The 21584-nt window shown below is 52.4% G+C and overlaps 1 protein-coding gene across 1 annotated transcript in view; it reads left to right on the top strand.

Moving 5' to 3' along the window:
- The window catches only part of SFXN5 (sideroflexin 5), a 118352-nt gene that overhangs the window by 57844 nt on the left and 38924 nt on the right, over positions 1 to 21584 (top strand). Inside the window, exons 7-10 of the mRNA XM_008052276.2 lie at positions 5088 to 5141; positions 6074 to 6130; positions 7516 to 7581; positions 18342 to 18432. Of these exons, the coding sequence (XP_008050467.1) occupies positions 5088 to 5141; positions 6074 to 6130; positions 7516 to 7581; positions 18342 to 18432 (268 nt within the window). The remainder of the gene's footprint in view (positions 1 to 5087; positions 5142 to 6073; positions 6131 to 7515; positions 7582 to 18341; positions 18433 to 21584) is intronic.

Genomic DNA, 21584 nt, shown 5'->3' on the forward strand with positions numbered 1-21584 from the left:
CCCCCCCCCGCCGAATGCCAACACCCCCATGCAATTAGAACTTTAATAAAAGGAGTCAGAAAGGGATGGATGATGGTGGCCATCATCACAGTCCAGCAGAGATCTTTTCTATGGCTAAGAATTATTTAATGCTCTGAGGTTTTTTGTTTTTGTTTGTTTGTTTTGAGTCGGGGTCTCACTCTGTTGCCCAGGAGTGCAAGGCATGATCACAGCTCACTGTAGTCTCTATCTCCTGGGCTCAGGCAGTCCTTCTGCTTCAGCTTCCCAAGTAACTGGGACTACAGGCACAGGCCACCATGGCTGGCTAATTTTTTTAAACATTTTTTTTTTGTAGAGGCGAGGTCTAGCTCTGTTGTCCAGACTGGTCTGGAACTCCCGGGCTCAAGCAATCCTCTCACTTCACCCTCCTAAAGTGCTAGGATTACAGGTGCAAGCCACCACGCCCTGCCTATTTAATGTTCTTAATGAATTAGCAACATTCTTCAAGCCTAAACCATGGGCCCAGCTTTGTGCTGAATGTTGTGAAGACATCAAGAAGAAGAGAGAAGAGCCTCAATTTTACCTTGAGGAACTCTATTTGACCAAACACAGTAGCTCATACCTTGAGGCCGGGAGTTTGAGGCTACAGGGAGCTATGATTGTGCCACTGCACTCCAGTCTGGGCAACAGAGTCAGACCCTGTCTCTAAAAACCAACTGACCAGGCCCAGTGGCCCAGCCAGTAACCCCAGCACTTTGGGAGGCCGCGGCAAGTGGATTGCCTGAGCCCGTGGGTCAAGACCAGCCCAGGCAACTTGGCGAGTCCTCATCTCTACAATAAATCAAAAATTAGCTGGGCATGATAGCACAAGCCTGTAGTTACAGCTACTTGGAAGGCTGAGGTGGAAGGATGACTAGAGCCCAGCAGGTCGATGCTGGGGTGGCCGTGAGTGTGCCACTGCACTCCAGCCTGGGCGACAGAGTGAGACTCCAACTCAGAACAAAAAACCAAAAACCAAAAAAAAAAAAACCCAACCAAACAAAAAAAGCCAGGAGGTCTGTTCTCTGAGGAATAAGATTTGTGTTCAAAAATGAGATGGAGATGAAATGCTACTTGGTCGCGTATTGTAGACTGTGGAGATCAGATAAAGAGACCAGCAAAGGCTGGAAAAGAACTGGATGGGAGCGGAGGAATGACACTACCTACCAGCATCAAGTGAGCGCTTGCTGCATGTCCTGGAGCCCAGTTCGTTCCATCCTGAGAGGTACCAGGATTGTGCCCTGCTTAACAGATGAAGACACAGAGGCACAAAGAGCTCAAGTAACATGACTGTGATCACACAGCTGGTAAATATTGGCACCAGCATTTGATGACCAGAGCCGGAGTGTTCATCACCAGGTCTCTGGCTGGACCCCCGCGGGGGAGGGGAGTGGCAAGGTGAAGACGACTGTGCAGAGACAACAGCTGCTGGGGCCGGAGCTGCAGGGGGACTTCAGCCATGTTACGAACTATAAATGGGAGCAAAGATAGGATGTGCGATTTGGCCAAGGTCCTGCAGCAAGATAGGGTGGAGGCTGGGCTAGAAATCCTAGCTGCTGGCTCCTGTTTCCCTCTCCTTCCACTTTCCTCGGTACCAGCCACATTCTGGGCTCTCTCCACCCGTCTGCGTGGCCACGCCTGAATCGTTTCCCTCTTGGAAGAGGTGCAATCCACTGGCATGGAAGCTGGGTGGACTGGCTCCCTCTCTCTATCCATCTCTTTCTTCCTTTCCCCTGCCATGTTCTGGAAAGGGCAGCGGGAGGGAATGTGGGCAGGTTGCACCAGAGATATACATCTGAGAGCTGAAGGGAACATTTATTTTTAATTTAGACTTAAAAAGAAAAAAGGAAGTTATAAAATATCTGCTCTTGCTCCTGGGATTGTGCAGATGGTGCTGCATTTTGCCTAATAGGGAATGGGGCTGGCATTCTCTTGCTTCTGGTCCCCGCCTGACAATAGGACCTAGAGGGCAGGGTCCCTGCTCCCTTGCCTCAGGCTCTAATGGCTCCCTAGGGCTCCGTTTGGCCAAGGCAGTTTGCTGTTTCCTGTCTGCTAATCCCACTCTCTCCAGACTCCCTTCTGGTTACCCAAACCTCTTCAGTCAGGCCAGTCTCTTCTGTCCCCTCTCCCTGCTCCGTGTACACACACCCTCCTCAGCTCCATCCTACCTTCTCCTTCAGCAGAGAGCCAGGGCACACTGACCTCTCCCTTCCTTAGCTCCTGTTTGGGTGTTGGAATTTACCAGCTTTGAATACACCAAGCACCTCATTAAACCATCTAGTCATTTTCGTGCCTCAGTGTTATAAAGGACGTTATCATACATTTTCTTGTTTTGGCCTTTGTGTTTACTGTGGTTAAGGACCATATATATATATTCTCCTCCTCCAGTATTCCCCATTGGGAACAGCATGGAACTTGGTACATAGAAAATGCTCTATAAGTAGGCGTGGAGTGTTGACCGAATCCACTCTTCCTTTGTACCGGGGGTTGAGCTGGAAAAGGAGTACCCTAAAAGAGCCAGGGCCCCCAAGCCAGGAATCAGGAGACCTAACTCTTCTCTAGCTTGCTATAAAGGCATGGACAGATCACTGAATTTCTCTATGCCTTAGTTTCCCCATTTGCAAAAACATAGGACGTAATCTCCGTTTTGTCTGATCCCTACAGTTATGATGAAGATTATGGTAAGTGATATATGACAAATCAATCAATTCATCTCTTTAAGAAAGCTTGAGGAGGCTTGTTATAACAGAGGGGCTGACCTGGACATCAGGCTGGCGTGAGGGCAGGAGGTTGGGACAGGAGGTGGGCTTGTCCAACAAAGCAAAAAAGTTCACTGGTCACAGAACCATTGGCAACGTGTGTGTGTGTGTGTGTGTGTGTGTGTGTGTGTGTGTGTGTGTGTGTGTGTGTGATAACCTGGGTAGGGTTCTAGTTTGTTTTGGAAAAGACAACGTCACTTTTTAAAATGCATGCCACAAAAGATAAGTGAAGATGAAAATAAGACAAAAGGAAAGTTAAGGAAGGGAGGATGAGATAAAATGAAGCCAGGAGTGAGGTTGGACACAGAATATGTGCAATGTGGGTCTGTACACTTGGCAGTCGTATGCGTGGGGAGTTGGCCTGAGCTTCTTGACCATCAGCACAAAGAGACACAGTCAAATGGCCCAGTCTGCAAGACACATGCAGACCAGTCACTCAAAAACACAGTTTCTCTTCCCGAGACCAGAAAATATGTCCGCCAAGAAGACTTATAAAGAGGACCCTGTGATGTAATGCACAGTGTCCTGAACAGCAGCTATCTGGTAAATGTGATGAGTCCCATAGAGCTGTATCTTATGATGTTCTGGTGGCCCGAGCATGGTTCAGGGGCAAGTGGGGTTTCAGGACAGAAGATAGTGTTGTCCATGAGGCACCACATTCAGGAAACTACAGATTAGGGGGGATAATATGCTAAGCTCCCAACAGTGAACATGTCTAACTTCCTCAGGCTGTGGAAGCAAGCAGACATGCACAGGTGTACACACACATGTGTGTGCCCATCCCCTGCCCCACCCTACCCCTCTATAGACTCAACTTCCTCTCTAAGGTCCGTCTTCTGTTGGGGACCCCCGCTAGGAGGAGGTCCTGAGTCCCCTGGGATACTCCTCAGCATGTGGGATCTCATTACAGACTATGGGGCTATCTCTGTTGACTTCACACCTACTACCTAGAACCTGAGAATAGGATGTTAAACTGTGATAGCACCTCCTGGGTCACCCCCTTCACTTTATAGGTAAGAAAGCTAGAGCCCCAAAGAGGATCCCCTTCTACCAGTGGTCACATGGGGACAGAGCTGAGGCTAAGACCCAGGGTCTCCTGATTTTCACACCAGTTCCCCAAGCTGTCGCTGCAAAGGAAAGTCAAACTGGGATCTCATTCTGGGAGAGAAAACTCATAATTCCTCATTGGAGCCATGGAATAGCTTTACTTATATAATTTTATTCAAACTGATATGGGCCAATAAATATAGATGTGTGTGCGTGTTCACTGTTTTAAAACATTTTAATGTTTAAAACATGATTTACTAATGCTGCTGAGGATGTCTAGAATTTGATTTACTGCATATTATTGAATGTTTATACTTGTTCCTTACAGAAATTCTTGCCAAAGAGCCATTTTATCTACAGGAATAATAAATAAGTCAATATGTGGATGGTTGTGCACATTTTCCCCATATGCAGCAGTACTTGGTAGATGTTATTTTGCACACAAATACTCAAAAGGTAAACTTGAGAGGCGCACGTGGATCCCGGAAGTCCAAGGTTTGGCCATTAATCTTGACCAAAGAAAAAGTCAGTGAGTCTAGGTCTTAGGTGATATCTGGGCTTTGGGGATAATGGATCCACACCTATGTAACCACACTTAGCCACATGTGTGTTTGTTCCTTCCTTTATGCCTCTACTCATTCAACCGATGTTTATCGGACATCTATATTTCATTCAGTAGCCAAAATATGGTGTAGGTCTTTACTTCATGGAAATCCACAGATAACAGACACAAATTTTCCCTTGTATTTACCAAGCACGGAAAGCCTTTGACATGATTTTTATTTAATCCTCACAAAAATCCCATGGGATGTAGGCTAGAAGGAGTCAGGTTACCTGAGTGGAAGTGAAGATATTCCTTTTGTTTTTTATTATCTCCCCCCATTGTGGAAATAATGCATGTCTGTTGTTAAAAAGAAAACAGAAATACCTAAGAAGAATGTGAGGAAGTAGCCTGTAGCCTGACCTGCAGAGACAGCCACAGACTTTTCATGCTTGGGGCAATGTGCGTATACACGCGTTTGTGGATGTGGTTATATAAGATTTTTTTCTAGACATAACTGGGATTATGCTGTCATATAACTCTGCGGCTTGACTCCTTTCCATCGCACACCCTCTCCCTGTGGGCCTCAGTGTGTGTGTACATGTCGTACCTCATCAGTCCGTGCAGACCCAGCTCACTTGTTTATGGCAGTGTCATTTTCTTTGTGAAAGTATAGGATGTCTCTCTTGCCTTTTCCAGTGACTCCTTTCTCTTGCTCCTAGGTAGTCGGTCTTCTTCTGCCCAACCAGACGCTGGCATCCACTGTCTTCTGGCAGGTAACAGTCTTCAAGTAAACAGGACTCCTGAAGGAAGGACCCACACAAGTGCTGGCTAAGAACTCCCTGCCCTAGTGTCCCCTGCCCCATCCAGGCCATGTCCCCCACTCCTCCCCCAGCCCGGAATCCACTGGAGAAAAAACAGGACTTGGGCTCTACTGAGCAGGTCCCCAGCAGCCCAGTGTGTCACTCTAACCTTTGGACAGAAGTTCCTCGCCTGGAACACAATGGCTTGTTGGTGGCTGCCCACTCTCCCCCTTGGCATGGTCAGTGACACAGAGGCCTGCAGCCTCATTTTGACATCAGCCTCATCCAAATCTGCAGGGGAAGGTAAATCCACTCCTAACTCCGAGGTAGTGAAGTGCATCACAGACCCTGGGTGTCTGTGCAGAGAGAGAGGGGCAGGAAGAAAAGCCTGTCTTCTGGGAGAAAATGTCAGAGAGTCTTCCTGCGACTAAATTCCTGATGGCCTCTGTGTCTGGCGCTGGAGGTGGTGGTGCAGGACACTGGGCTGGGAAATTTTTTTTAAGTGCAGGGCTGTCAATTGTTCCAGGGGCCTTGCTGGCCGCCTTCTGTCCAGCAAGTAATTAGAATGAGGATGACAAAGGCAGTGGGCCCTGTTGGGGCAGTGAATGTCATAATTCCAGGAGCGGTGACTGTCTGGATCCGGGGGACTGCTGAGGTGGGCAGGACCATATCGCGGTTTGCCGGGAACTGAGAGGTTTTCTGAGATTTGAGATGCTTGGTGTCAACACCAGCACAGTCCCGAGCAAACCAGGTGGTTGGTCATGCTACCCATGGACAGAATCTTCCGTGAGCTGGAGACCACATGCCGTGTCTTTCTGGGGGTGTGTGTGGCCTCCCGGGGCTCAGGCCTGGCTCCCAGGGAGGTGTCCATTCCTTCCCTGAACTTCTTTCCCGTTGCTTTTCAGTGGCTGAACCAGAGCCACAATGCCTGTGTCAACTATGCAAACCGCAATGCTACCAAGGTGAGCGTCACTGCCCTCTGCCCATGATGGGGTACAGAATGGGGTGACCCAGTCATCCTCCCTACAGAGTGCCATGTCGCCATTGATGGCTGCCTCTAGGTTAAGCATTGCCCTCCTCCAGGTACCTTACTTAAACTGCCAACCCTTCAGGTAGGGTGGCAGACTCAGACTTTTCTTGGCTGCGGGTGGCAGGATTCTCTGGGCTGGGGTCCCTCTGGGGAGGGGCTGTTTACAAGAAGTGAAGAAGGTCTTTAAATGGGGGTGTGCTAGGGATAGTGCAAGGGCCTCAGAAGCTCTTACACCTGGATCTTGGATCAGGACAGTGTCAGCCTCTCGGGGGACAAATTCCCCTAAAGCTTCCTCCAAGCTTGCTGGAAGCTGCCTCAGTTTCCCCTGACCCTGGCTGCTGTCCACAAAGTTGAAGGATTGCTCCTGAGGGGTGAGGGTCCTCCCCAGAGTCCCCTGCACTCCTGGGACAAGCTCATGGGGGAGGCCCCATCGCCCTTCTGTCAGGCTGGGCTTTGCTGGCCAGGCCATCTCTCCCTCTTCTTGGAGTTCTCCCACTTCTGTCCAAAGGCAAAGGGAGGGGAGGAGGTGTTTAGGTCCCCTTTGGAGGGCTGTCATTTGGGGTAGGAAAGGGCTTTGGCATTTACTAACCTTGGGGGAGAGGAGAGGGGTTCAGAGCTGACCTGCCTGGAATCTTGAGGGCCTGATGCGCTGAGGATGCTCCCGTCTAAACCTGCAGCCCAGGTCTGTCTCAGAGCTTAACATTGTACATCTGCTTGGATGGTCCCATTTATTTTCAACCAAACATGTCAAAACCTGCAATTGTAGTGAAGGACAAGTTTCTTAGCTTCTTCTTATGTTGCTACTTGGGAGATATTTTCCAATAGAAATATTGGGCAACTACCCTCTATGGACATGGAGACCCAGTCGCGGCATGGGTGGACAAGGCCCGTGAGAGCCAGTCAGAGTGGAGCCAGAGTGGACACTGGCATTTCCACCTAGAAAGCGCTGCAGGTGCCACACAGCCTCCTTGCAGCGTGGAACCTTCCTAAACTGGAAGGCCAAACCCTGAAGGACCATGTTGGCCCTTGCTGTCCTCCACCTCCAACCAGCGCTGTCTGCCAGTGGCCTTTCTCGTACAGCGCAGAAGTGGCGTGGGCCCTTCGGCGTCTCCCTGGATATTAGTGCCTTGTGTTTCCGCATCCGGAACTGAGTTGAGGGTGGCCCGGATCTATCTGGCTTCCTGAGGGACCCCTTCCTGCTCATCTGTCCTTTCAGGCTGGTGGGCAGGACGCTTCTTGCTGGATGGGACCGTTCGCAAGGGGGAGTATGGGAGCTTTGGGCACTAGCAGGCCTGAAATTCTGCCTCTGTCTTCTAGCCTTCACCTGCATCCAAGTTCATCCAAGGCTATTTGGGAGCTGTCATCAGCGCTGTCTCCATTGCTGTGAGTACTCCCTTCCTCTCGGTCCAGCTGATCTGCGACCACCCCACTCAGCATTGCAGGGAGACCCTTGTCCAAGGGCCAGGGCCAGGCAGGGGTGTGGGAGACAGGTTTCTGTGGGTGGGCTGTCAGGGCAGGCTTTCTAGCAGAGAAGAGACTTTTATGGAGACATATTGGGCAGCTACCCTCCATAGACATGAAGGCCCAGTTTGATGCCCAAACTGGTGCTCCATGTTTTAGAGAGCAGACGGGGTGAAGCAGTGCCCATGGGCACCAGGTCAGGATGTCTGTCCTGAAGGGGCCTGGGGCTAGTTAGCACTCTTCTGGGGGGGGTCTTCATGCTCAGTAACACAGTTGAGGGGAGGGGCACGGGAATGGTCCTGCAACGTTGGCTATGCTGGCTCCCCTGCGCTCTTTGCTGAGCTCCTGGGACGCTGTTGTTCCCTCTCTGTGACCACAGTCATATGGCCGCATGTCCAGTCCCTCCTGAAGACCTGTCACCTTCTCAACACTCACCTTGAGGCTCCACAGGACTTTGAGACGAGAGCTCCATAGGGGAGGTTGATAGACTGACTATGAGTGTAGGATGGACAGTAGGTCCCTGTTTCCCAAATGAAGGCAGAAGGCAGCGGGGCCCTGGCCCAGAGGCAGACGAATGCCGGGCTGCCAGGACCTTCCCCACGCTTGTTCCACCCTGGATCCCAGCCCTGTGCCTACGTCTGGTACTCTCAGATCTCCCCTGGGTGGCCTCCTATCGTCACCTCCAGAGGGCAAAGGATCCCTTCACAACACTGTCGTTCCATTCATTAAACAATAACTCATTGTAATTGGTAAGAAAAAATAATTAGAAAAGGCAAATCAAAAAACATTCACAGGCTGGGCACAGTGGCTCAACCTGTCATCCCAGCACGTTGGGAGGCCGAGGCGAGAGGATTGCCCTGAGCCCAGGGGTTTGAGACCAGCCTGGGCAACTTGGTGTGAGACCTACAATAAATCACAAAAAAAAAACTGGGCATGGTGGCATGCGTCTGTAGTTCCAGCTACTTGAAAGGCTGAGGCAGTAGGATTGCCTAAGCCCAGCAGGTCGAATCTGTGGTGGCTGTGAGCATGCCACTGCACTCCAGCCTGGGTGACAAGAGTGAAACTCCAACTCAAAAAAAAAAAAAAAAAAAATTCACATAGTCCTAGCTGCTCAGGAGACTGAGGTGGGAGGATCCCTTGAGTCCAGGAGTTTGAAGCTATAGTGAGCCATGATTGCACCTGTGGATAACCACTGCACTCCAGGCTGGACAACATGGGTGAGACCCAACTCAAAAAAAAACAAACCCCCAAAATATTCATGCAGGTGTGGTGGTGCACCCTTGTAATCCCAGCTACTTGGGGGCTGAGACAGGAGGAAGGCTTAAGCCCAGGAGTTCAAGTCCAGCCTGGGCAGCATAGTGAGACTCCATCTGTAAAAGAAAGAGAAACATTCACATATAATGAAAGCATTTACATGTAACAATAATTTGGTAAAACCCACTGTCCTTGTCTTTTTAGTGTCATTAAGCAAATACTGCATAATAATTGTTCACAACTATGGAATGGCCCATGTACCATGTACATAATTTATTTCACTTTTTTCCTGAAGGAGGGTTTTGGGGTTGTCCTGAAATGGCCTCATTTATTTTACTCCCACATAGACCAAGTCATCTCCAAATAGCTGTGAAGTGGGATGTCCCATCTCATGCCCAAGATCTTCCTTCCCTAAATCCTTCTGTCTTAACGAAAGCAAGAAGCCAGACATCGCAGATCTGTTTGGGTGGCACGCCAGGAGCCTGCAAACCCCACCCTCCTCATCCTGCCCCCCAGCTGGAGAGGTCTTTGGGAGTCGTACAAACTGAGGGTCCCTGATTCTGGGGACTTGCTGGGCTAAAGCCAGGAGCTCTCCTGAACTGGGGAAAGTGCTCTCCCGCCTCTTCCTCCTTCCTAAGAGGAGCTGACGATCTGCCTCCCTCAGCAGCTTGAAAACCCCCTTTCCTTCTTTGAGCCTCAGGGGCAAGGAGGGGAGGAGGTAGGTGGGAGGAGGAGGCCACGTTGGGATACTGAGTGACCCTGAATGGAAAGGGCCTGAGTGAAGGGAGTCGTCCCAGAGGATCTTCCTTCCTCTGAGGGCCTGGGGATCTGAGAAAAGATGTTTATCTTCTCCTGAGAATTTCAGGTTCTCTGTGTTCCCATTCCTCAGGGTCCCACCTAAGGGGCCATCAGCCATTCCATCCCAGACACTTGCTAGAACAAACCTAGTGCAGGTGTGTGGGGTGGGAGTTCTGAAGGCCAGCCCCAGCAGAGTTATTGGAGGACCTGGGGGCCTCTGAGGCTCCCAGAGCTAGAGTCTCACTCAGCAGAGGCGAGGGCTTCACACAGGGCTATGCCTGTGCTGGGGACCCCCTCCTTCCTCCTTCCTACCCAGCTCCAGCACCTCCTTGAAGAGGCTTTCCCTGGCCACTCCCGCCCACACCTTTCTTCCTCCCCTCAAGGCCTGGAAATTCCTGTCCTTCACACTCACACTCAGTTACACCATGTCCCCATGCTCTAAGTGTTCCAGAGTCTGAGCTTTGTCCCCAGCTGGATTGCAAGTTAACCAGGGACAGGGCTCGTGGCTTCTCCCCCCACAGAGGGGAGCACAGAGCACAGCTCCATAAATACTTCTTAATTAGGTTGCTGATTGATTGCTGGCCCCAGGGGCCCCTCTCCTCTCCCATCCATGAGTCTTAGCTGTGGCAGCGTCCCTCCGCCTGACGTCTGCACGCAGTGAGGGTCTAACGCTGGCAGATGGAGCGGAGTTTCTGACTTGGAAAATTTGCAGCTTGCTTGCTTTTCTTTTGTGTGTGTAAATCACAAAACCTCTGAAGAAAGGGGCTTTATTTTATTTTCCTTTCCCTTGTTCTCTGGAACCCCAGGTCCCGCAGCCTCATTAACTGATCTCTGCTTCAATTAGAGACAAATCCCCTCCCAGGGTGAGCCTGTTAGGAGGAGATGACCTGCAAACAAGTGTCACGGCCCCAGTGGTTGGCCCAGCTCTGGCATTAATTAAAACGAGTCCCTACAAGCAGGCGGCATGGATGGGGCACTGATAGGCTCAGGGCAGGTCCCAGGGACTGAGGCGAGCAGGAGTGGAGGCTAGCCTCCTCTGTGGACCCCAGAGAGCCCTCTCCCCATCTCAGAAGAGCCCTGACCTTGACCAGTAGCCCCTAGAGTCAGGGGTCCCTAGGTCGCGTACCCCCAGATGAAGTCTCATGCTGGTTACAGGACCACCAGGCTGGGATTAGCAGCCTCTTGGTGAACCTTCTAAATAGATTTGGCAATGTCTGGCTGCTTGCTTGAGAATAAAAAAGAAATTCCGTCTTAAGTTATTTTTGAAATCTAACAGTTTGCTGTCTTTTAACAAAGGAAGCCTCTCTCAATCCTCACTGTTTTTTAGTTTGCGAGTTTGTGTTGTGCACGTCCATGGGCAGCCCCCACTGAGCCCTGGCTACACGAGGAGAAGAGAAAAGGCTAGACTCATTGACTCCTTCAGGGGTCTGTGAGGTGCCAGGCACTTTGCAGGTACTGGGGGCTGCTGGGACAGGTGTGTCCTTCAAGGTGCTGAGAGGGGAGGTGAGAACACACTGTGGGGTAGCCAGAATAGCAAAGACGACTGGGACCTGGAGAGGGTCCTCTAATTCACACAGTAGTGACTCGTAGGGCAGACTGGAGAGAGCCAGGGGAAGGCAGGGTGGGTGTTTCAGAGAGCAGGCAGACCCAGCACACACAGAGGCACATGGAAGAGGGGAGCATGACAGATTCCAGAAACGGAGAAAGTGAAGGTGGCTCCAGGTGGAGAGTGCTGGGGACGCGGTGGCGGTGAGTGGAGGAGCAGCAGGGCCGGTCATGAAGCAATTGCTCTGGAGGAAGGAGGCCACCCCTGGAACCTCCCTGGGCCCAGGGACCCGAAGTTGTGGGAGGTGCAGGCAGAAGTAGGCTGGAGGAGAAGGTGGGGGACTGGAAGGCCCAGCACATGGGCCACCATCATGGACACAGGATCCTGGATGAGGATGGACTTGGGGCTGGAGAGGAAGACTCAGGGCTGAAGTCCTGCCGACAAGTCAGGAGTTGGTGGGTGGAGCTGGATGACAGGAGGCACTTCATGGCAGACCCTTGAACCTATCACCTTCAGCTAGGTCGAGACCTTTCCCTGTTGGGGCAATGCTGACCTCCATCTCCAAAGGTCTGGACTCAGGGTGGGGGTCGTCCTTTCTGTGTAGGATGCAGTGGCTGTCCGTGAACCTTCACTACCAGACACTGGAGTACAAGAGTCCCAGGGGATCCTTGGGCTGAACCCCTATACCTTCCAGTGCCTACTACTTACTGGCAACTCTGTATCCTGTTAATAGACTGGCAAATAACATAATAATAGTAATTATGGTGAGCGTTTAGGGAGTGCCTATGATGCGCCAGGCACCATTTAGGTGTTCACACCTATTTTACAGATGAGGAAACTGAGGCACAGAGGTGAAGTAAATGACAGGCTTAATCACACACTCTTCTGCTAACACAAAAGCTTCTTTTCTTCCTGCGCCCCTTCCCCCCACCCCCAGCATAAGGAGGCAGGAAAAGCCAGGTAGTGTTCTTGGCTTCCAGGGTGAAGGAACTATTACCAGGCCCTCTGGAAGACAAGTCCCTCCCCAGGTACCCTGAGAACACTGAGGACTAGAAGAAATTTTTTGAGAAGTTCTTTAGGTGTAACAGAGATCGACCCTCTGCTCACCTTCATGCTTGGTTCCTGGACGTGTGTTTTCTGGCCAAAGTTGAGGCAACGGCATGTATTTGTCCCTGGTCCAGAGTATGCTCCCCCTCCTGCAAGACAAGGCCTGACTGGCTCTGGATAGAGGGTGCGCCCAGGCCCTTCTGTTTTTCCCAGGGTCTGATGGAGCCAGGGGGACGACAGTGAACCCTGGACTAGACTACCATCTTGCTGCTGCCGGTGAGTGGCTTCAGGGTTGGAGGGCCCGCTGCACGGACCCTGCAGCAGAATCTGAAGTGTTTGGAAGCTGCAGATGGCGATGCTGGCAGTGGCGAGTTAGACACAAAAAGCAGCTCTGCATCTACTCTGGGGAGGACAAGTTATTGTCCCCTTCTACATGGAAGGGGCCTGGTGTAACTGGTTTCCCAGCAAGCAGCCTACTGGTCCCTGTGGGGCATGGTTCAGGGGTCAGGGTTGGTCACTGCTGCCAGCAAACAAGCCACTGGTCGGCAGCTGGGCAACTGGTGTTTTAGCCCATGCATAACTCTGTCTCAGCCACTTGGCCGCTTTGTTCCTGACCCCATTGCCAAGCAACAGGCTGGCAAGGTTGGAGGACAATTGACCTCCCTAGAGGGTCATGGGTCCACTTGGTTGCCAAGGGTGTTCAAGAAAGCATACCCTCTGGTGGTTATTTTTGGTACTTCAGAGATTCCGTGACCCTTGTCCCCCAGCATCCATGAAAACCCTTGACCCTTGGGTACATTATTACCCATCCCCCAAGAGTGGATCTAGTTTTTGATCATGCTGTCCCTTCTTTCAGGCATGCCCCTTTCTCCATTGTTCAGGGTCATTTGGACCCCTACGTGGCAGGTCCAGTAGTTTACAGAGCCCAGTGCAGACTGCTGTCTGAGTGCCCTGCAGACAGCTTGGTATTTTGAGCTCAACCTCTGCCAAGCCCCCCTCCCTTCATACCTTGTTGCTGTAGAGAGTAGACTGGAGGGGGCAAGAGTGGAAGCAGGGGGCCCAGGCATCCTGGGAGTAGTGATGTGTGCTGAATGCCGGGAGCAGAGAGAGAGGAGAGCCACGTTCAGACATTCAGGAGATAGAACAGGGAGTCATGGTTAGACGTGGGCCAGGAGGGGCCTTTGTCCAGGAAGACTCCGAGGCCTCTGGCATGAGGAGCTGAGCGGGCAATGGGCGAGGAGGACAGAGGTGGGTGAGGGAGAGCGTGACAACCTTTGCGTCTGGTATATGAAGGTGGAGTGCCTAAAGCATGCCCTCATAGAGGTATCTGCCAGGATTAGGCAAGCTGCAGTGGGGGGCACAGACCAGGGGAGACAGGGATGCAGGAATTGATTGCTCAGGCCCCATCCTGTGTCTCCTCCCTGGCCTTTCACAGATTAGGCTACTGTTGGCCTGGAGAGCCCTTCATACTTAAGGATACAGCTGAGCAGCATAGCTCATAACACTGAAGGTGCTCCATGCCCCTCCCCCACAACTCTCGGTGCTGGCCAGCCCTTTCCCATCACCTGGGGACTGTCAGGAAGCCGGCCTTCCCTTCTTTTCCTCTGCCCTCCTCTGGGCTGCCCATGGCAAATGCATGGGTCCGGTAGCCAGCCCTCGGAGAGAAGTGATCAAGAAGATCCACTGCCTCTTTCAGGCTGGTGTTGAGGTCCCAGGGGCCTAGGCTCGTGGCTCTCCCAGAATCCCCCTTGGCTGGCCATGGGAGAAATTCTGTTGCAAAATCCACACCCTGTTTGTTTTCCCCTCGCCAAAATGGAACTCCTGTTTGGTTAATTTCTATTTTGTGGCTTATTTGGAGGCTGTTGAAACAGACCCTGGGGGACTCTCAGCAGCGATTGTTCCATATCTCATTATCTTTCCCAGACCCGATTATTAACTCTGGTTTTTCTGATCGCTAGCTGCTGTTCGTGATGAGCTGTGTGCCATTAATGCCAGCTGGTTCTCTTAAACAGGACCCACCATGCCAGGGAAAACGAGCTGGCATTCAGAGCCACCAGCCACTTGGCTTTTTAATTTTAACGGGCGCCACCAAATGTTCCAGGCCAAAGGGCCCCTAAGGAACCAGAACAGACGGGCTCCCAACCCCTGGCCTGCAGCCCACCCTGGGTTCCTTCCCAGGCTGTGGCTGTCCGAGGTGCTGGGGCAATAAGTCCTGGGCCAGGACCAGGGGCGGGGTAAGGGTAAGTGGCCACTTGCCTCCTCTGTGTCCACGCCCTCCCTACCACTGGGCCCAACCTTGGAGCCCAGTGAACAGGATGGCCTCACTGACTCATTGTAAGCTCACAGCTACACACATACCCAGGTCTTCTCCCCACTTTGCTGGTCTCTGGCCGCTTCCCTGGGCTCAGGTGTGTTGGCCACATTCTCAAGAACATGTGTGTGCCTCACTAAATGTCACCCCATCCAAACTGGGTAGACCCTGGTGGGCTTCAGGGAAGGGGAGGCCCAGAAGAAACCTAGGACTAAGACCTTGTTTTCTCTCTTCTTTCTTCCTCCCGTGAGCTCCCACCTGGGGTGGGAGAGATAAGTGTATCACTCACTCTGGACTATGCTGGTTCTAGCCAGCGGGAAGAATGGTTGACCGGGAGGGAGTAGGTTGTGGGAGGCACCCGTGGCCACTACCCCTCCTTGCCCTCAGCTGCACTCCAGCCCTGCCCACCCGCAAAAGGCTGCCACAGGGAAGGGTCCCAGCTCCTCTGCTCACTTTCTCCAATGGCTCCTACCCTCCCTTCCTCCAGCGAAGTGCTGCATCTTCCCAAATTTGTGTGTGGGGTTGCGAACCTAGGCCTTCTGGCTTCCAGCTATCAGGAATGGGGTGGGGGTGGGGATTCAAGAGCCTTGTCTTCCCTGCAGGAGCTCCCTTCCATTTCCCACTCATCTGGATCCCAGCTCCAAGCCGGCCTTTGTCAGGGAGGCTCTTGCTGTGCAAACAGACATGCTGTGAAATGGCGCGCAGGCTTTGAAGCATGATTCCTTGAGATGGAAGACCCTGAAAAGTCAATACTGTGGTGATTAAGAGCAAAACTTTGGAATGATTAGCCCCTAGGTCCAAATCCTAGCTTTACCAGCCTCATAATAGCTGTCTATCCTTGGGCAGAGTTACTTCACCTCTCTGAACCCATCTCTTGTCTGTAAAAGGGGCCAACATAGCCTTATCCAAAAGCCCTGTCATGGTGATTTCACTAAGTGATTCCACGTGAGCATGTGCTGAGGGGCCTGAGATAGGAGGTGCTTACCGACTTCTCCCGAGCCCCCTCCTCTTCCTCTTCTTCATTGCTAATGCCCATCTGCTTGTCCTCCAGCCTCCCACACTCTGCCTCTCTGCACTTTTTCGGGGGTGAGGGGGAGGCCATTTCTGAGTCACTTACTGCTGAGAGCTGGGGAGGCCTAGTGAGCTGGGGAACTTGGTGAATTCCAATCTGGGTGGCAGGACAGTGGCCCAGTGTGGGTGGACAGCCCCCTCGGCACCACTGAAATGTGTCCAAGCTGCCATGCCCCTGCCTGCCTCCCAGTCTTCCCTCAAGCGAGGTTTGGACTCTGGGTAGCAGCCTGAGACTTCAGATGGAGCCCGAGCACCCAAGACCCCGGACTAGGTTTGCCGAGCAGCACTATAGCTCTGTGGGGTGCTGGCCTGCCCTGGGACTGACAGACTGGCACTTTCTTGTCTTCCTGAGTCTCGCTGTCACAGCCTGGGCTGGGCTGTTCCTGCCATGCTGTGCCCTGCCTCAGTGGTGGCAGGTACCTGGCAGCCCTGGAGGCTTTCCCAAGGCTCTGTGTCTTCCACAACCACTCAGAAGATTGAGGCCAGAGCCAGGCCTGAGGACATAGGGTGGCCTACTGGGCCACCAGGTGTCCCAGAGCTGACTGACAGTAGGCTGCCCCTGGCCCTATGAGGCCAGGAGTCTGGCTACAGCTCCAGCCACACCCTCATCCCAGGAAGGGTGGACAGGGCAGGGCTGGCTCTGGCCTTAGTCTGGGGAGCAGAGGGCTTGCCATACCCAACTCCTGGCCGTGTGTGTCTTGTCCTTCTCTCTTCATACCCAGAACGTGCTTTCCCTCTGCCTTGCCTAAGACTGCCTTCCTCTCTAAGAAGCCCCCCTTCCAACCTTTGCTGATCTCTCCATGCGTTATTTGTTTGTTGGTTCCCGCATTTATCCTTATTGAGCACATGCCATGTGCCAACAAGTGCAGCCCTCAGTGGTGGGCATACAAAGAGGAAAAGGCGCAGTACCTCCTCTCAGTGCAGTGACATTGTTAACCTATAGCTCCATTTACTGAGGATTCTTGTGTGCCAAGCTCATGCCCAACACTGTGCTGGGATTACAGACGTGAGCCACTGTACCTGATCCTAACACTGCATACATTCTTTTTTAATTTTAAAGTTATGGGGTATAACTCAGGCTGAGGTATACAAGTGGTCATTGTACAGGTAAAGTGTGGGCCTCCCTTTGGTCCCCACTTTGCCTGGTTTGAGATCAAGTACACTTATTGATGTTATGTGCTACTCGCCCCCCCGGCAGTTTCTTGCTACTTCCAATCCCTTTCTTATAGTATTCTTATGGTGCATACATTCTTTTTTTTTATTTTTGAGTTGGAGTCTCACTCTGTTGCCCAGGCTGGAGTGCAATGGCACTCTCATGGCCACCCCAGCATCGACCTGCTGGGCTCCAGCTATCCTTCTGCCTCAGCCTTCCAAGTAGCCGGAACTACAGGCACATGCTACCACGCCTGGCTAATTTTTAATTTTTATTGTAGAGATGAGGTCTCGCTGAGCTGCCCAGGTTGGTCTTGAACCTGAGGGCTTAGGTAATCCACTCACCTCGGCCTCCCAAAGTACTGGGATTACAGGCTGAGCCACCGAGCCTGGCCGGTACATACATTCTTAAAACAGTCCTGGGGTGTTGTAGATATAATTCTCCCTTTTTACAGACGAGGAAACAGAGGTAGAGAAAGGCTAACTGACTTACCTGCCTAGGGTCCTCCTGCTAGTAAGTGACGCTGGAGGTGGGGCTCAGGTGGTCCTGAAAGAACAGGTGTGGTTTGAGTGGAGGAGGCATCCCTGGCATGGGGACCAGCACTGGAAAAGCCCCACAGTTGGAAGGTTCATGGAGCATGATGAGCAGCAAATGGGACTGGAGGAGTAGAACTGGGTGTGGGGGGTGTGGGGACGTGAGGGGATGCCGGCCAAGGTTGCTATGGGCAGGAGAGTGCACTTTCTCACGCAGGTTGTGGGGAGAGCTGGTGGTGGATGTGAGCGCACCTAAGCTTTAGAAAGATGGACAGCATGTGGGACGGACTGGAGTGAGGAAGGCCCCGGGCACGGACTGGGGTGGGGTGCCTGGATGCCGGGCAGGTGAGAGGAGTGAAGGCAGGGGCAGTGAGGCCAGGAGTGCGCCACACCCTCTGTCCTGCTCTGAGCTAGTCTACTTAGCCTTGCAGCCTGGGGACAGGTGTGGGGATCTCCTGCCCTGCACCCTCATGGTCTGGCCAGGCCCAGGCATGGACCCACTATGGGGCCTCAGAAAGGTGGTGCTTAGAGGCCAGGGTGGGAATGAGGGGTGGCTACATTTCATTTATTTGCAGAGTATGTACCTTCCTAACAACAACTACAGCACCATTCCATCTGCCCCTTTTTCCCTCTGTAGACTGTGTGGTATGGCGGGGGAGGGGGGAGGAGAGGAGGTATGCGTGTGTTTGTGTATGTGTGTATGTGTGTGTGTGTGTGTGTGTGTATCCAATGCTTTACCTCTCCCACTTTTTCTCCCGTGCTGATTACCCTGGATGACTGGGCACTGGTCCTCTAGCCACCCTGGAGCTCTACGTCCTCAGGTGATGCTGAGGGTCAGGGGTATGGGTACCATTGTTGGGAAAGACGACACCCCTCACCCTCTGCTGTTCCTTCAGCCCTTCCCCCTTCCTCCCACAAACCACTGCAGCACTACGTACTCTTTCCGTGTTTGACTTTTGTCTTTCCAAGGTGGGCCTTAATGTCCTGGTTCAGAAAGCCAACAAGTTCACCCCAGCCACCCGCCTTCTCGTCCAGAGATTTGTGCCGTTCCCTGCTGTAGGTAAGACCTGCCCAGTACACAGACATGCATGCGATGTGCGTGGATGTGGGGGATTGTGGGGCTCCCAGGGAGCTGGGTGGCCCTTCACCTCCCTCCTGGTGCTCTGCAGGTACTGGAGCAAAACACATAGCCAGAAGACGGGATCATGGGGCCCCACTGGCCAGCTTTGGGTCTGAGATTCTCAACCAGGGGTCCCAACCCCCATGGCATCCTTAGACAGAAGGCAGTAGATCCCATGGACTTGGCTGGGGAAAAGATCTACACTAACCTCTAACTGCAGTTTAACATTTCCTTCCCTTGCGAATGCAGGCAGCAAACGACTGTAAGAAGCAGTACCTGTGACTGTTACCAACAGAAATCAGATATTTTCATGTCACATTACGGTTGTTACAGAAATCGTAAAATATCTTTTACGTGCAACAGGATTTCATATTTAATATGGCAACTGATAGATCTTGTTTTTTAACTCATGAGTTAAAAACACACCTATTACTGTATCATAATTTTTAAAATATCTCGATATCTTATTTCGGTGTCATCCCTTTGTAATCCTGCGTATTTTGTCCTGTGCCTTTAGAAGCATTATTCTGAGAGGGCTTTAGAGGCCTTGCCAGACTGCGAGAGTGGCTCCTGGCACAAATGAGTTTCTGCCAGTCTGGGTTTCAATCAAGCCTTTGGGTTTTGTGGCCCTGCAGGCTTTGGGGGCCTTCGCTCCTCTGCCAGCGACTGTAGGTGCACAAGTGCAAGCAGAGGGAGTTCTCCTGCTTTCAGCGGAGTCTTTGCTGGATTTGGAGTTGAGGAGCTCTCCATAGCGTCCCCAGGCCTGAGCCCTGGGGATGCCACAGAGTCTGGCCTGGCTCCTAAGAAGACTTATATACCTTGTGTGGGGACAGGGACAAAAGAGTGGAGAGTTTCTTAAAAATTAAAAAGAAATAAACAACATTGAGAGCAGCACAAGGCAGTGTGTAGTTAGTTGTCAGAAGAGAAGGATAAGCCAGTGCTTGAACTCTAACACCAGAGGACAGGCCCAGCACAAGGCATGAGGACCCATGACCTCCCTGGTGCTTAGCCTGAAGAGCCAGAGCTACCCAAGCTCATGGTCCTAACCCCTCTCCTCCCCTCCAGGTCTCAGCTTCTCCATCTTTAGCTTCTCCATCTATAAAATGCAAGTACCGGTACCTTCTTTCCTGCAGCCAGAGCTCTGGGAGGAGCAAATGAGGCCACAAACCAGATTCCATTGATAGGAAAGTGCTTTGAAGCACCTGAAGGCCCCCCCCCCAGAAGGTGGGAAATCATTACTGGGCAGCCCCACCCCCTGGATGGCCCAGAGGCTAATGAACTCCCAGAACCAGCCACCTGGCTCAACCAACCCAGATAATTGCTATAGCAACTCCACACTTTTAATGAAGTCTCAGCTATTTCTGTCGTGGCCCATTAATGGAATAACCCTTTAGATCTGACTTTGTTAAGGGGCCTAATTGAGCAAACACAGCTGCCCAACTGGTGTTCCCGGCCTTTTGGCCCGAAGGGTCATCAGCAGCCTGAGAAGGGGGCACTTAGCTGCACTGGACTGGATCTGGGACTCAGATGTAATCTGGCCTTAGCCAAGCTTCAGATAACAACTTTGCCAGGGGCCCATTCCAGCCCTACTCTGCCAGTCATCTTGCTGTGTGACCTTGGAGTGGTCTTAACCTCTCTGGGACTCGTTCTGGAGGAGAGTCCGTGCTTTCGGCCTGAGACTTTCTGACCTATCCCTCTTCGGGTTCCAGCCTGTGCCCCTCCCGTCTTCTCCTTCCACAGGTCCAGCCACTGTTGGGGATCTTGAGATCTGCATATCTCTAGTTACACAGGTCACACACAGTATGGTTTGCAGCCCTGACGGTCTTAGCCCACCAGGATCCTAAGGGAAGCAGGCCCTTTTTGGCTTCTTCCTCAGTCCTGGCCCTGAATCCTGGCTGTGTGCTTGCCAGACTGCCTTCCACTCCAGCATCAGTCTCTCCTTCCCACATGGAGACTCTGGTCCCCAGTGTCCACCCCAGTCCCATCTGCAAATAAGCCTTGGTAACTCCCTTAGTCAATGCTGATACAGTTGTGAGATAAATAGGTATGACCCTCACCTACCAGGGACTCAAAGCCCCCTGGTCCTTTCAGGGCATCGCCCAATCCCTGCACTTGGCCTCACTCCATGTTATCCCCAGGTACCCCTGGTCAAGACCAAGCATCTCTAAGCCCCACTGGACATCGGCAGGTCCTAGGTCCTGCCTGGTGTTCACTCCTGCTTTTCGAGGCAGGTGAGGCCAGACCTGGCTGTGCCCCATTAAAGGCTACTGAGAAGCCCACTCAGGGTGTGCTTTGCTTGGTAGAGGGGGTCCTTTGCCCCTTCAGGCTGCTGGCATGATGAGGAGACAGGATTCACTACGCTGTGAGTGCACTTGGGAAGTGGGTTGGAGCAAGTGGAAGTGATCGTATCAGGCCACATTTGATAGGATGTGTGTGGCGTGTAAGGGGGTCCTCAGGGTGTTGGGGGGGTGTCCTGAGGAAGCCTTTGTGCCCTGTGGACAGAGGCCCTGTCCCCACTCCCACCTTCCTGGGCTGGCTGAGAACTTGAGTTCTGGGGAACAATGAGGTTTCCAGGAATCAGCAGCTTTCCAGGGCTCTGCCCAACTCCTCCAGGCTCCAGCCTGAAGCCTGGAGGGTGGGACCGCCTGCTGCCCGAGAGAGGCCTGAGACACACAAGCGCAGGACACCACGTCCGCCCCGAGCTTCAGTCTCCCAACCCATGCTGCCTGCTGTCTCTTCATCTGGACATGAGGCCTCTGGCCAGAGCCCCCTTCAGCCTCTTCTCACTGGAACTTCCTTGACAGTCAATGCTAGCCTCCCCCTGTTTGCAGAGCCCAGTATCCCTGGGGGCTACATGGCACCTCTTGTGCCCACTAGCAGACCTCCTTTCTCCCTCCATTCTCCTCATTCTGCACAGGGAGGGTCTGAAGGCAGAGCGTGCCATCCCCATTTTACAAAAGAACAAACAAATTCAGACTTGCTTTAAATGATACTGAGCGGGCCAAAGCCCAAGCCTCCCAGGCCCAGCCCAGGGCTATTTCAAGTCCACTGGGATAACCACTTGCCCTCTGGAGCTGAGAAACTGAGGGGTG

Source organism: Carlito syrichta, unplaced genomic scaffold (assembly GCF_000164805.1).
Source record: "Carlito syrichta isolate Samal-C Ts95f unplaced genomic scaffold, Tarsius_syrichta-2.0.1 Scaffold270980, whole genome shotgun sequence".
NCBI lineage: Eukaryota > Metazoa > Chordata > Mammalia > Primates > Tarsiidae > Carlito > Carlito syrichta.